The 15,213-nt window shown below is 32.0% G+C and overlaps 1 protein-coding gene across 3 annotated transcripts in view; it reads right to left on the reverse strand.

The window, feature by feature from the left end:
• MICAL-like (protein) overlaps positions 1-15,213 on the reverse strand; it is a 126,055-nt gene that overhangs the window by 64,440 nt on the left and 46,402 nt on the right. For all 3 annotated transcript variants that reach the window (XM_070110383.1, XM_070110382.1, XM_070110384.1), the window contains exons 3-4: positions 8,868-9,102; positions 1,963-2,147 (exon numbers count right to left, since the gene is read on the reverse strand). In XM_070110383.1, coding sequence (XP_069966484.1) covers positions 1,963-2,147; positions 8,868-9,019 — 337 coding nt within the window. In that variant the 5' untranslated portion in view covers positions 9,020-9,102. The remainder of the gene's footprint in view (positions 1-1,962; positions 2,148-8,867; positions 9,103-15,213) is intronic.

Below are 15,213 nucleotides of genomic sequence, written 5' to 3' on the forward strand. Positions count from 1 at the left end.
ACAACAACAATGAAAATAACAAAAACAATGATAACAACAACAATAACAACAATCCAAAAGCACACCGAAACCACAAAAACAACAAAGACAGCAATAGAGAAGCTAACAAACTCTTTGCCTCGCCATAAAAGTAGATTAGCACAAAATCATAATAAAAATTGCCCGCACTTTCCCTCACCGTCAGCGCTTCGGCCCCACACCAAAATGCATTTTTCACTCGGCGCGCGCACAAGCGGTGTTGCAATTGTTGTTGTTGTTGATTTTTCTGCACTCATTCGTTGTACTACAAATTGAGCGCGTGTTTTGGTGGAAAGCGCTGATAAATATACGCGGTGAGGTACTCAAGCGTTACCCTTTTAGCCAACCGACAATTTCAATTTAGCTTAAAAACAAAAAATAATCCAAAAAATTACTTAAATAAAAAAATTAAAAATAAATGCTTAACTGAAAATAGGGCGTTTTTGCTGCTTTGTGCCATCGCCAATGTATTATTTGTGCATAACGGTACTTTAGCATAAAGCGGAAATAATACATTGTATTTAAAGATAATGCGCAGCTTTTCGAAGTCAACTAAGGTTGAACTAACGAAAGTGGATTTAGCGCTAAATATTGCTATACACCGATGTACATACACATGCATGTATGTATATGTGTAAATATTATTGTACAATTTTTCTGACTTTTATATTTAAGCGCTACGTAATTGTATAAAGAGCATTAATGCCTCAATTGCCTGTTGCTTGCCTCGTTAAATTATGTATCGGAGGCACCACAACTTAGAAAAGAGTTTGACTATATAATTACGACACACTTAGTTTTATACTTATTTAAAATTGAAAATTGAAAATTATAAGTTTTTGTTACAAATTATAGTAGCGCATCACTAATTTAAGCAAAAACTTTGCTCTAAATCTGTCAAGGTGCTCCACCGCTTTGTTGTTATAGTTGCTTTAAGATAATTATGTGGGCATAACCTCAAATTTTACACTTTTCAGTGCATTTTACGCTAATTTCAATTATTTGTTTGTGGCGAAAAACATTACATCAAAGTTTATTTTTTTATATACTAAAATAGGTGGCAACACCGCAGTCATACTTTTTATAATAATACGAAAATATAATAATGTCAATTATAAACTGTTTTTTTTTTTAATTTCAGTTATATATCTGTTTAGCTTAGTAAAAGGTGGCAACCACGTTCTAATGTAGACAGGTTTCAACGCTCAAGGTTTCCAAAGTATATGCAACCTTGAAGCTGCACATTCTAACAAATAGTAAAGTTTTTATATATTGGTTATTCTAAATGATTTTTACTTGGAAACAAGTGGCAACATTATAAAGTCATTTAATTTTATTAACTACTGATTTCAAATCTTTGGGCGTATTTATTTTACGTTTTTAATTAAATTGTCTTTTTCCATTTTTTACTATTATAGTTGATTAAATACCACACATTTTATAACATTATCTCTTCAATGATATTAGTGATATTTAATGAAAGTGGTAACCCCGCTCTATACTTAATTATTTTTTGAGAAATTAACAGTTTTGCCTCTACACACTAATATAAATATTCAACTTATTTACATTTTCTAACTTTTTCTATTCGAAAGTCAGGTGGTAATTCCACAAAATAGCATTCTTGTAGTATTTTATATTTTTTATGCATTTAATTCACGAATTTTTAAGTTATAATTTAGTGTCAAACGGTTTTTATTTAAAGTTAGGTGGCAACCATTTGTAGTTTTTGCGGTCAAGCTTGTAAAAAGCTTATTTGGATATCAGCAAATAATTAGTTAACTATTTTGTTTATATAATAGCGTGACTGAAATCATATGGCAACATTATTTGAAATAATTTCTATTTTGAAAACTCTATCAATGTTAAATTCTTTTAAATATAAAATTCTTATCAGATATGTACTTATACCAATTTGTAGGTATGTTCCAGTTTTCCACTTACCTTGTGCGGCAAAAACTTGATAAAATTGTGACAGATAAGTGAGTATTGATAATCTGTCTGGCACTTCATAGGTAGCCATATCGACAGCATCCAATAAGGCAGGGATTCCCAAATATTTCTCCGCAGTAGTAAAGGCCAATTCATTATTGTAATACACATCGGCTTTGTTTAGTTTGTCAAATTCACTGGCGATTAGAAAAAGAAAAAGAGATAATATATTATTTATCGTACATGTATATATATATACGATTTTAATATTATCAAACTGATACAAATAATACGAAATATATTTTATTTTTATAAAAATTTTAAGTTAAATACTACACTACCAAAGTAATATACATATCTTATAGCTCCCAAATTTCCTGAGCTTTAAAACTCAGCAATATATTGATGTGATACTAATTCTAATTAGAAATGAATATTTTTCTGACTAATTTGTTATTTTGGATATATTGGATATTTTTTTTACATTTACTTGTAAATCTTGTTTGTAGTTCAGTGACAGCTTTAAACATATTTTACTCTCAAAAAACTCTTTTAAAATTTCTTTAGATAATCGGTTATGGCATAATCTGGTTCTTGGGTTTTAGCTATAAACTAGTATAATCATCTGAAAATGGTCAAAGTTTCACTTAAGCCATAAAAGGGAGATAGAGGTTTCCATTCGTACGATTTACTCTATAAGTGATATCTCCGACAGTGATAAAGAGGTCTTAATGAGAAGAGTAAATGAATTATCCATAGTACAAGCAAGCTTGGTATCAAGCATGTCTGTGATCTGCTATGGAAAGCAATCATTTGATACAGGAAATAATATCCTCCATGTTGGGATATTGGTTGTCAGATTCATTTCAATTTATATAAATATTTGGGATAATAGAGAGAAGCTTAATATATGCCTCGTACAAACAAATTTTGAAAACGTTTAATATTACCTAGATTTATATTAGATAATCGTACTATAAATGGAGCATAATTGAGGATCTTCGAAACTTTGAAACATTTTAAGCTGCATATAATCGTCTACTATGTGAGACTGCCCGATGTTCTGTTCCACCTGCTATAATTTCCTGTTTACCTTCTAAAAACTTTTTCATATATTTCAATTTAAGAGTAAAATTATTTTTTTCGGCAGATTATTATTAATTCTGCATAATAGCAAATTCGGTATTTTTGGTGACATCATTTCTTTCAAGCATGTTGTCATACAATATACTAATTTATATTGTCACCCAACAAATTATGCATAATTTAATACAAAAATGTCATTAAAAGCTACTTTGGCAAAACCGCAAAAAAATTCTATTTCAAAATAATTTTCGAATTATAAAATAAGTGGCTTGAACGTTGAAAATAAATTTATTCGACCGCTTAGAAGTGGGTGTCACAGTTCGCAGTTAATTATGAGAGAAATATTTATAATTGCTTCAAGCAATTTCGCATAAATTATTCAAACAGACATATGACTTGCACATATTATAGATATGTATGCACGATATGTACATATATAAGTCAGTGTGCCAGCGGTAAAAAATAGGAACAGCCAGGCAAAGCACCACAGATTTAATGACTGTCTCTGAACTCGTGCATAAAGGATGTAGATGGGGTGAGTCGATGCTTAACTCAGCAGCGATGCTTTTTTCTTACTTTTACAGGGTGCACCATCGTTTGTAGAGTGCATATTGAATAAATTAAAAAAAAAAACAATATTCCTGAGACATTTTTATAATCATATTATTAACAATTTATTTTCATTGGTTACTGCAATAAGAGCTTTATTGCTTTACCATTACTTTTTCGAGGAGCTCGCTCGGGTTGACAATGATTTCGGTAGGAATGTTTGCCTTGATTTTATCAATAGTCCGAAGATAGATGCCGAATACTATACTTTTGAAATAATAACTACAAAAAGAAGTCAGAGGAAATCGTATGATCAGAAGCTAATCGATGTAATTTTTTTTATATTTATATATAGGGACATTTTTTATATCATAGGGAATTTTTGTCGCAGAAATAAAAAATGTTTTGATTCGCATTATGTAATGGCCTCTCGTTTTCTTTAAACCAGTAGCCGTTAAGATCTTTTTTTACCTATTTGCAGACTGTGCCAACATACACCGATAACGACCTTTAACGACTGTTTTGTAAATACATATATGGATCAATGCTACAAGTGGCGCAAAAATTGGTTCAAATTGTTGGTAAAACACTGCGTTCAATGGATCTCGAATTGGTTTTCTGTTTCCTCAATACAGTAGTTTTATTTAATAGCGCTGAAAAATAGTTAAAATAGGATCTCCTCACTCATCAAAATTATTTTCAATGTAAAGTGTCACTATTGCGTCTCCTTGTTTCGATGCAAAGCGATTCTTGCTTGAAATTGTAATGAAATGAGGTTTGGTTGATAAGTGAAAAAATTATTCAATATTTTCGTAGGGACAAAAAAATATGCACCCAGTAATGCTCATAACAGCGGGTTCCTTGTTGCCAGAATTGACTCGAATTTTATCTGACCAAGCGGCGATCGGCGATTGAACTTGTTTGAAACAGGCTACTTTAGAGGGAATAACTAACTGTCTTTTCGTAGGCGATCGATATGTCAAAATATAGCTTTGATAGCATGTGTTGAGATCAAACAAGCAACAGTGCTGCCCACCAATTTGTTAATATTGTACTAGTTAGAAAACCGATAGCTCTATTTACTGGGAGCTTTAAAGGTACACAAACTTACATACGGACTCTTGTATAAAATTTTAAATTCCAAAAATTTGTTTGTAAATTTTATATATTTTTCATAATTTTTTTTTTCAAAATTTGCAATTAATTTCAATTGACATCATGAAAGTGCAAAAAATTAAATTTGTCGGTTAAAAAATAGATCGACACCTGCGGCGGCACGCATTACGTTAAAGTAACGAAATTTTTGCAGCTGCCAGCTGAGCGCCTAAACGGCTGACCACAAATAGACAGAACGAAAAGTTATCGAAAAAACGCCGCTGCAGCTGGTCGAGCAACTTTTAATAAATCAAATGAAAAATGCGAGTTCAATAACAAAATATTGGCGAGAGCTAGAATTACCGCAGCTAAATCAAAAATGTCAGAGATCAGCGGGGCAGACGGAGATATATATTTATACAAATAAATATACATAAACTGAAGTGCATACCACTCTAGCCAAGCTTAGAGACCTTGACAAGGCTGTTTCGTTTTATTTTTTTTTTTGTTTTTTTTTATTTCTAAATCTTGATTTCTTGAATAAATTCAGCTGTCTAACCATTAGTGGCCCGCGCAGCCAGTCATCAATTGGAGTGGTTGTTGTCGCAAATGGATATTCATCTAATACATATTTTTTGGTTTTGATTCTGTGTGTTGTTGCAGTGCATTAACTGTTCAAGACAAAGCAACGCAACAACAACAAACGACATATTTTAAGCTATTTGACGGGTTCGTTAAAGTCTACGCAGCCTCTCGTCACTTTGGTCCTCTCTGCCGCGCGCTCGTCTCTCCAGCAACGCTTGAAATGATTAATTTCCCCCTCAATTTTTAGTTACGCCTTTATTTTTTTGTATTATCTCTCCAATTTATTTCGTTGTTGTTGTGCTGTTTGTGCATTATAATTACAGGAAACCGGAAATCATAAGTGAAATACAATAATAGCGCTCGGTAAGGCATGGGAGTGAGCCGCCCGAAATAGTAACGCCGCTTTTATTGCACGCAGCAACAACAAACAACTATGCATTACAAGGTGTTCGGACATACTTATACGTACATATGTATGTGTGTGAAAACGTTATGTCAGATAATTGCGTCTAATGCGAACAAAGACAAATTATTTTTAATGACAGTATAAAACGGTGAAGTAGAACAATTCAACATGCGATTTCTTAGTCAGATGAGTCTATATATATTATTTAATATAATATAAGGTATGCTAAAAGATCTTTGAAAATATCGCTTTATTCTTGGGAAATTTTTGGATATAAAAAAAAGCAATGGAAAGACAGAAAAACATTTCGATACCAGTTCGATAGTGTTAATCTTAGAATCCTTCAAAAAAAAGAGACCTTTGTTATACCCCGAACAGTGTATATTAATTTCGCCACGAAGTTTGTTACACCCAGAAGCAAACAGGGAAGACCCCATAAAATATATATATATATATATATCGCTCTGAAATTTGTGCATCTTCTTTTCTCTCCAAGAAGCTGTTCACATCACGGAATCGACGATATCGGACAACTATTGCATATACTCGTACATAGCTGCTATACTACTGATCGATCAAAATCAAGTCCTTGTATCGAAAACTCTTTTATTACGGGATTGAAAAAAAAGTATAAATCTCAAGCATATAATTAAGAATAAAAAAAGAATTTGTTCTAGAATTAACAGTTTTCGCGTTCATTCAAACCAAATAATAATATTTTAAATTTTTAAACCCAAATAAACTGAATTAAAAAATGAAATTATAATTTTTAATCCAAAATTTTTGAATCAAAAAAATCGCAACACTGCTTTTATGTTGTCTTGTTTTCAATGAAAAAATTACTTTATTCTTCGACAATGTCTATATTAAGTACGACAGTTCTCCAACATGTCGACACCAGTTCTATAGTCTTATGCGGCAACGTATAATAAATATAATATAAAGTATGGGGTATGGTATCTTAAACTTGTCTTTATCTACTCAGAGTATAGAAATTAGGATGGATCAATAAAATACTATTTTTATTTTGCGCTTGGTACTCTGAAAGAGAGGTTCTTAGACACCTCCCGGCACGGTCCTCCGCCTTACAGTTTTTGATTTTTTTCTCATTATCAGATAGAAAAATTTATATTGCGCTTCCAACTACTTGAAAAAATATCTAGATTTTGTAGGAAATTTATTTTTATTTTTTTTTGGCTTATACATAGTATGTCAACTCTTATTTGTTTTTAAAATTATTATTTGCATGAAAAAAATGTTCTTTTTAATTTGGCAATAGCAAAGAGTGGCACGGAGTTTAGGAGATTTGCTTAATTTTTTATAAAATTTTAGAATGTGACCTAGAGAAAAACCTGCTTCGACAGTGTTGTTACCTCGGGCTTTTAATTTTTTTTACTTACATATATACACACATTTATAATTATATATGTGTTTGTGTTCAGCTTCATGTCGCATCTACAAATCTAAACAAAACTGTTTTATTTGGCTTTGTGCTTTTTTGTTATTCTTTTATGTCAAACGGAAAATGCCGCTATAAAGCGGCGATGTAAGCCAAATTTTTCATAAAAACCGGTAACAGTGTTGTTATTATAATTATTATTGTTTGGTGTAGCTGCCGGCAACTCGTCTACTGACTTTTTGTTGTCAAATGACATAGGAAACATATATACCATATATACATATGTATTTAAGTATATGTGTTTGTATGTATGTATGTATGTATATGCATAAATAGTGGTATTAAATGACTGAAACTTCTTTTAATATCAGGATAGTAGTGATATTAAAAGCTGTCATACAGTTAAACGCAGCGTTACAAATGAAAACAACAATACTACTTGTTAGAAAAAAACATCTGTATACTTGTATATAAACGTTTTTATTACAATGGCCTTTCTAAATACTAATTTCGTATGCATTGCGTGCTTGTCAGCTCAATTGTTGCGTGATTACATATTTACATGTAGACATGAACACATACATACATATACATATGTATGTATATATTGTTTACTTGTAGGTTCTTTGACCTTTGTCGTTCAAAATTTTGTGCCAACTGGCAGTAGGCTTATGCGCTTCGAATTTTCATTTATGTTAAAAGCAGAAAAATGTTCCTTGCAGAGATATGTTATTAGATCGACTAAGTTAAGAGCGGAAATGCCATTTTGAAAATTGTGTACTTTTTTTAATGTTTAAAAGTTTCTAATTTGACATCTAAGCAGCTATAGTTGCCAAAAATATATAAAATGGAACCTTCAGAATATATTTGTTGTTTAAACATATTTTTGTAATTAATTTTAAAATAAAATAACAAAAAAAGTGCCTAACCTTTTTAGTAACTATAGCGTCTTAAAAGCAAAAAATAATTTTAATTCTTTTTTTTAGTTATTATTCATCTACTGCCCTCTTCAAACTTTATGACTTGCATTACTAGTGAAGAGTACGATTTGCTGGTAATTATAGTGGATAGAATGAAAGTCTGAGTTTCAGATTCCATCAATGCTTTCACACATATAATTTCTTACATGAAATTGTCACTTTAGTTTTATTTAGCTGTTTTTCCCTGCAAAATTCCTATATAAAATCGCATTTTGAAACTTTCAATGTTAAGTATAAATCAATTAACAGCTGTCAGTAAAACCAACTCCGAAAACAACCTAGACTCTTTATATTACAAGCTTACTCTGACATTTAATAGCTCACATCGAATTTTCCTGCAGGGTGGTTATTTTTTAGAGATTAACATTTTGCTTTTCTATTGGAGTGTAATCCAATTTCCATTCACTCCTTAGCCAATTCTAACATAATTGCCGACTTAGTCTGCCTGCTAGCGTTATGTTTATGGTTTATTGTTATTATAATTTGTAAAAAGTTTTTATTATCAAAATATATTAACGAAAGCCATTAATCTGATATATGTGCATATGTATTTTTATATAATACTAGAAAGAAAGTAAAAAGATTTGGAATTAATCTTATATAAAGTTATTTTAATTTAATTTAAATGCCTATTACTACAATTATATTTTGTTTCAAGAATAACGCTTTCAATTTTATGGTTTTATAGTTCAAACTGGCACTAATAAAAAATTTTTATATATTTTTTTAAATAAATATCAATCGAAAATCAAGTCTTCAATCAAATGTTTCTTTCTCTTTACTGGACATAAAATTATAATATTTTAGAGCCACTTACATTAAATCTGGGCGGAAGTGATGTATCATAGCGCAAAATGCCAAACCATCTCGCCATGATGTGGTCATATTATCGATTTTGACACCTGGATAGCCCTCGGTCATACGCCTGCACCATAATTCCAAAGCTTTTGTACCACGTCGTTCGCCCATTTTGTTTATTTTTGTGTTGTTTTAAATTTTTTCAAGTTTATATTAAATTAAAATTTGTCGCAATTTTTTGATGCTGTAATAAACTGTAAAGAAAAAAATAAATATAAAAGATTGATTAGTTAGAAAATTAAATTAATTATTTAATGAGACTATTATAAATTAATATATATTTTGATGTATGAAGTTCTCACAACCTGAAGACAACTCTAATACAAGCTTTTAAATTTAGTTTAAAAGTGGTAATCCAACGGTTCACTTTAGTTCCGTAGATGTAATGATTAATTCAATTCATTTTCGAATTGTGAGCAATAAACTGTATTAACATACAAATAAAAAGGCGAAAACATAATATTGATTAGTTATAAAAATGAAAAATATTAAGAAAGAAACAAGTGATTGAATTATTCTTTGATTACTTTTAACTGATATTTAATTTACTTCCTTCTTTTATTGTAAAAAAAGATGCTTTCTTCTTAGCTTAGCCAAAAATCGGTAATGAATAATCATTAATATCAATAATCAAAACTAGTAAAAAATATTTGTTAACCAAAAATTCTATTACTTTTGCTTTTTAGATTACCTCACATTTAATTATTACAATATATGGTACACCATATAACAAAATATTTCATAATAAATAATAATTTTTTTTTTTAATATTTGAATACCTAAAATAAAATTAAATTTTAATTATATCATTATTTGTAATTAAATATTAATAACAATTGTAATTAGTAATAACTGTAATTAATTATTATTTGTATTAAAGATTTTTTTTAGAATCGAAGACAGCTTTTATGGTCTCAATTTTTTCATGAATATTATTTATAATTAAAAATACTTTCAATTGAAGGAACAATAGCAAATTATAAAGCTAAATTAGCAGCATATTTCATTTGCACAGTGGGGTAATTATAAGAAAAAAAAGTAATTCAATACCTCTGTGATAAAAATAGTTGCGTGGCAAAAGTTCACCAAAGAAAATTCTGATTTAACAAGAACAAGATGAAGTGCATTGACTCATTCGACCGCATAGACATTTATATGATTTCTTCGGTGAATGCAACCAAACAACAACAACAATAATTGCAGACATCTTCAATTGTAGAGGGTTTCAATATTTTAATATACTCATAAATATTATACTGCAGTTAAGTACATATGTACATATGTATTTTATTAACAAATATGCAACACTGCCAGCACCTCTTTATAGCTATTTATTGTAGTTATGTGGCAACAACAGTTGACTTTCGCATGCATCAGTATTCCATATAAATACACATACATATATTTAAGAACATATGTAACGTACCACAGTATATAAAAGCTGAAGTTGTAAAAATGCTCATCTGCGGTAATCGCTTTGCTGCTTTGATTGCCATGTAGCCTGCCGGCTGCCACAGCTCTTCGTCATTGACGATCATTTACTGACACCTTCGCTGCATTTACGACTGTGATTACGTGTGTGCATTAATACGTTTTACACCCCATAAATTTTAAATAATTTTTTTTTTCGAAAGCATTTAAAAGGGCTGCTGATGCCAAGTTGAGATAAAAGTATAAGATATGCAGAATTTATAAAAAGATATGTGATTCTTTAAGTTGGAATAAATTATTGCTTGATTACTTTGGTGTAGGATAATTGAAGGTACTCATAAATGCAGTATTAATATTTAAATAATACAACAATAACCAAAAACAACGAATAAGCCAACCTGATGTCCTTGAATGGATGAAATAAAATTATTGCCAACCGTATTTCAAGTATTTTAAATAATTATTAATAACGGTACTAATAATCTTGTACTTTCGAATCTTTAAATGCGCTAAATACTTAAATAGCCATCAATCCCAATTATTTTATAATAATTAAATGTAATGATTACAATTACATACTTATACAAACAATTCAAACGGATGTTTTCTGTGGCTGAAAAAATGGGTTTTTAATGGTTGTAAAAATGTTCAGTATTTTAAATAAAGATTACTAAATAATAATGTAAGTAATGTATGTAATTGTGGATGGGAAGAAGCCGTTGGAGAAGAGGCGCGGTGAGCTTTTTCACGGATGGATCGAGGCTAGGAGGGAAGGTTGGAGGTTGGGTTTTCTGCAAGGAGCTCTCCGTCAGTCTTAGCTTCAGGCTACCGGATCACTGTAGTGTTTTTCTGGCGGAAGTGGCTGCTATCAAGGCGGCGGTAGAAGTACTGCTGCGTAGTGCAGCCTCGTTTGTAGAAGTGAGCATTCACTCTGATAGTAGGGCAGCAATACTAGCTTTGAGCGCGCGTACCGTGCAATCAATGCTAGTCAAGGAGTGTCTGTCCTCTTTAGAGATAGCGTCTGGCTATTTCAACATCAGGCTCGTTTGGGTGCCTGGTCACAGCGGAATCGCTGGAAACTGCAAAGCCGATGAGCTAGCCAGGGGGGGCACCTTTGCCCCGCTCACATCGGAATGGGATCGGGTTGGATCTCCGTTAGCGTCTTGCGCTCTAACGTTGGATCAATGGACCTCGCGTGCACTCAGCAGACGCTGGTCGACAACTAGGTCCTGTGCGACCGCGAGATCCTTCTGGCCAAGAGTGGATCGCAGGAGGTCGGCGGAACTTCTCGCCCTGAGCAAAGTGCATCTCGTCGCTATTGTAGGAGTTCTCACTGGACACTGTTCAATGGGCACTCATGCGGTACGGCTTGGTGTACTTCCCGATGCCAGTTGCCAAAGTTGTATGGAGGAGCACAAGACGTCTTGTCGACTTGTAAGGGTCTTTTGATCCGGATTATAGGAGTTTGTAGGTATCACAACGGACTGGCGTCTTAAGCTGTTCAAGTGGGATCCCTTCTGGGATCGACCTCCTAACCTAACCTAACCTAATGTATGTAATTCAATAAGTTTCGGCTTAATTACTTTACCGTAAGAGAACTGAACACGCGCAAAAATGCAGTATTAATATTTAAATATTATAAGAGAAACAACAACACATAACATAAGCCGGATGTCCTTGAATAAAAGAAAAAAAATATTTTCCAACTATTAGAGAACTTTTTAACATTACGATATAATGATTATAAAATAAAATTTCTACATAATTGATCATTTTGATTTCTCAATGTTCGATTATCAATCCGAAATCATATTAAAATATTTAATGATTGTAACGATTACGAATATTATATTAATGGTATAACAATCACAACGTTATAGAAATTTTGAATATTTTTTTAACTGTAATTACTGAAAAATAAATTAAGTAATTACTTCAATAAACTACTGCTTGATTACTTTAGAGCAAGAGAATTGAAATAATCATAATGGCATAAACAGCTGATACAACTAAGAGTGAGTTCGATTGGTAATGTCGTTGCCAAACCATAAACATAGAGCTTGGTTTTGGTTTCAACCATAACCGTAAACAGTTGTTTGCTGATTACTAATATGATTATTATTGAGGTTATGTCGAAAAAAATTTTAAATAAATTTTTTTTAATTTCACATAAGGTGTGCCCCTTAAAGTGAGGCCTAAAATAGCACAAAATTTCACTGACTTCGAATTCGGAGGAGCTTTCTTAGTTCAATGTTTAGAAAGCAAGAAAAACCGTTAACGAATGGCAGCTACATATATGCTATAGTTGACCGATCTGAACTATACAAGTATGCTCGGCTATGCCAAATTTTGTGAAAATTTCATCAATTTATTCTTCAGTTTGATCGATCAGTTTGTATGACAGCTATATGCTGTAGTTGTCTGATCTCAACAATTTCTGCGGAGATTGTACTGCTGTCTTAGATAATAATCTGTGCATGAAGATACCAGTCCAAATAATAAAGTTTTCTATACAAGGACTTGAGTTGGATCGGTCAGTTTGTACGGCTTGCTTGTCGTATGGGTCCCGACAACTGAGCAGCTTCTTGAGCAGAAAATAACTAAACTATCTAAAAACAGAGGGGCTTGTTTGCGTATATACAGACAGATGGACATGGTGAAAACGACTCAGCTTGTCACCTTGTCCCCAGGTTTTCTTTTTGGGTTTTACATACTTCGTTGTATACTTATGGTAATATACCCTATTCAGGGTATAAAAATAATAATTCTATAAATTTGCATACATTTTCTAAAGCGATCACAGCAGCGTATGTTTAAGAAACCCCTAACCTCAAACATTAATAACTACTAAAAACAAAAGTAGTATGCTATTAAAAGATTAATAATATTCAATACATATGTTAATCTATTAAATCCTCAATATAAACAAAAGCACATGAGCTATGCATGACTTCATTGTGAGGATTAATACACGTGAGCGCTCGACTATTTGAGGTTGGAGATAATGAGATGAGCAAAGCTAAACAAACAACAAATAAAATCTGTCTGAGAAGATGAGCGCCGTTTGAGGTCAAAATGAAATGTAAACCGTTTGCACTTACGAATATGATGATTATGGGAATTTGCTGCTTTTAAATGCCATGTTATTTATGCATGCAATTTATAATTATTATTTTGCAATATTCTCCCCATACTTTGTTGCAATACGAGCGCTGTTATTTCTGTTTCTTTATTGTTTTTTAAACATAAATTTGCGGTAACGACTTTTCCATACGCACAGTGGCCTGCCCAGCCATAACCTTGGCCAAAGGCGTTATGTTTCACAGTCAGACTGTATGTTTGGTATGTATATATGTTGTAATTGTTATTGTTATTGTTGTGTTGCCGCAAATATGCCATGGCGAACATGAAGTGCCAACTACAGTCAAGTGCAGACTCAAAAACGCACACAAGCACACATTTATACGCCCAAATGCAAGCCTGCCGCCGTTTGTCAGCCACAAATAATTTAACATTGATTGCAATAATGACATTCAAATATTGTAATAACATAACTACATTTGTATATATGTGTGCGGTAAATACAATTACTGATTACCAACAAAAGGATTGCACTTTTGTTCACTCAATGTCAATGCCAATGGAGATGAAACGTGACTGAAAGCAGCTTTGCTCAAATCTCGCTGGCAGCACTTTCTTTTTTGTTTTTAGAAACTATTTTGAAATGGTATTGACAAAGCAGCTTCGTATTTTTGGAGCGTTTTAGACACTCTAAGGCAAAGTGAATTAGTGAAAGTAGTTTTGAGTACTGTTATTAAATCTTTTGTCAAAATTTTAGATTTGTTTTCATGCAACTAGTGCCTAACTAGTTTTAAAGTAGCCAAATTGCAGCTTTGTGCTTCAAATCTATATATAATTTTTAATTATTATTATTTTTGTACAAATTTACAAAATAGAGACACTCACTGAACTACGAACCGGTCAAAATAACCGGTTGCATCATTTATTTATTCCATTTCCTCTTTATTTGTATTTAATATTTGACGATAATGTCATGATTTTTATAAAATTTGTGTATAGAGTAATATTATAGATTATTTTGTTCTTACGCTTCTAATTCTCAGAGAGAGGGAGACGTATTTGAAATAGCTATATGGTAAATTTTCGTAGTTCTAGTGTTAAATTTTAGTTATGTTTCTTTATTCCCTTCAGATTCACATTTACAGTACTGACTTTGAGGAGACCCATTTCTGAAGTAGTCCCTGCTCAATGGACAAGGTACTATAAGTTTTATATATTACTGACATGTTTAACAGGATTTCACTATGGAGGTTTATCAGATCAAAGCTAATTACTGAAATTACAGGAAAAGTTATCTTCCAACTGGCTTCGCATGGTCTCCGTTTCGCATGCGTCAAGAAAAGCTGGGCTCGACCAACTTTTCAGCGTTTTCATTATAATGAAAGTATAAGCGACCGTAAACCCAGATATTAGAGCATACAAGTTTTCTGAACAGAGAGCATACACTAGCTTGTTTTTATTAAGGATGCTGGAAATAATTATGGTGATAATAAAGACAATAATGCTGCCTGACGGTCCCAAGTGAATCGCTGCTTTCTGTACCCTAATTTAATATTTTCTCTGCCTACCAATTCAGCTGGAATGGCATTTGTAGTTTTTTTTAGATGAAAAGAGAGACTGTTGTCGTCATACTGCCAATACTGAGATGGTATAGCTTTCTCAAATTAACCTGTTCTCAATCTCATTATTTTGATGAGATATACATGATTGTGAGAAATTAAACTGATGTGCGGGAGTTTAAACTGTGGAACTTCGTGTCCGTCCGTAAGCTTAGGTTTCATAGAGGGCAGATT

Source organism: Bactrocera oleae, chromosome 5 (assembly GCF_042242935.1).
Source record: "Bactrocera oleae isolate idBacOlea1 chromosome 5, idBacOlea1, whole genome shotgun sequence".
Classification (NCBI taxonomy): Eukaryota; Metazoa; Arthropoda; class Insecta; order Diptera; family Tephritidae; genus Bactrocera; species Bactrocera oleae.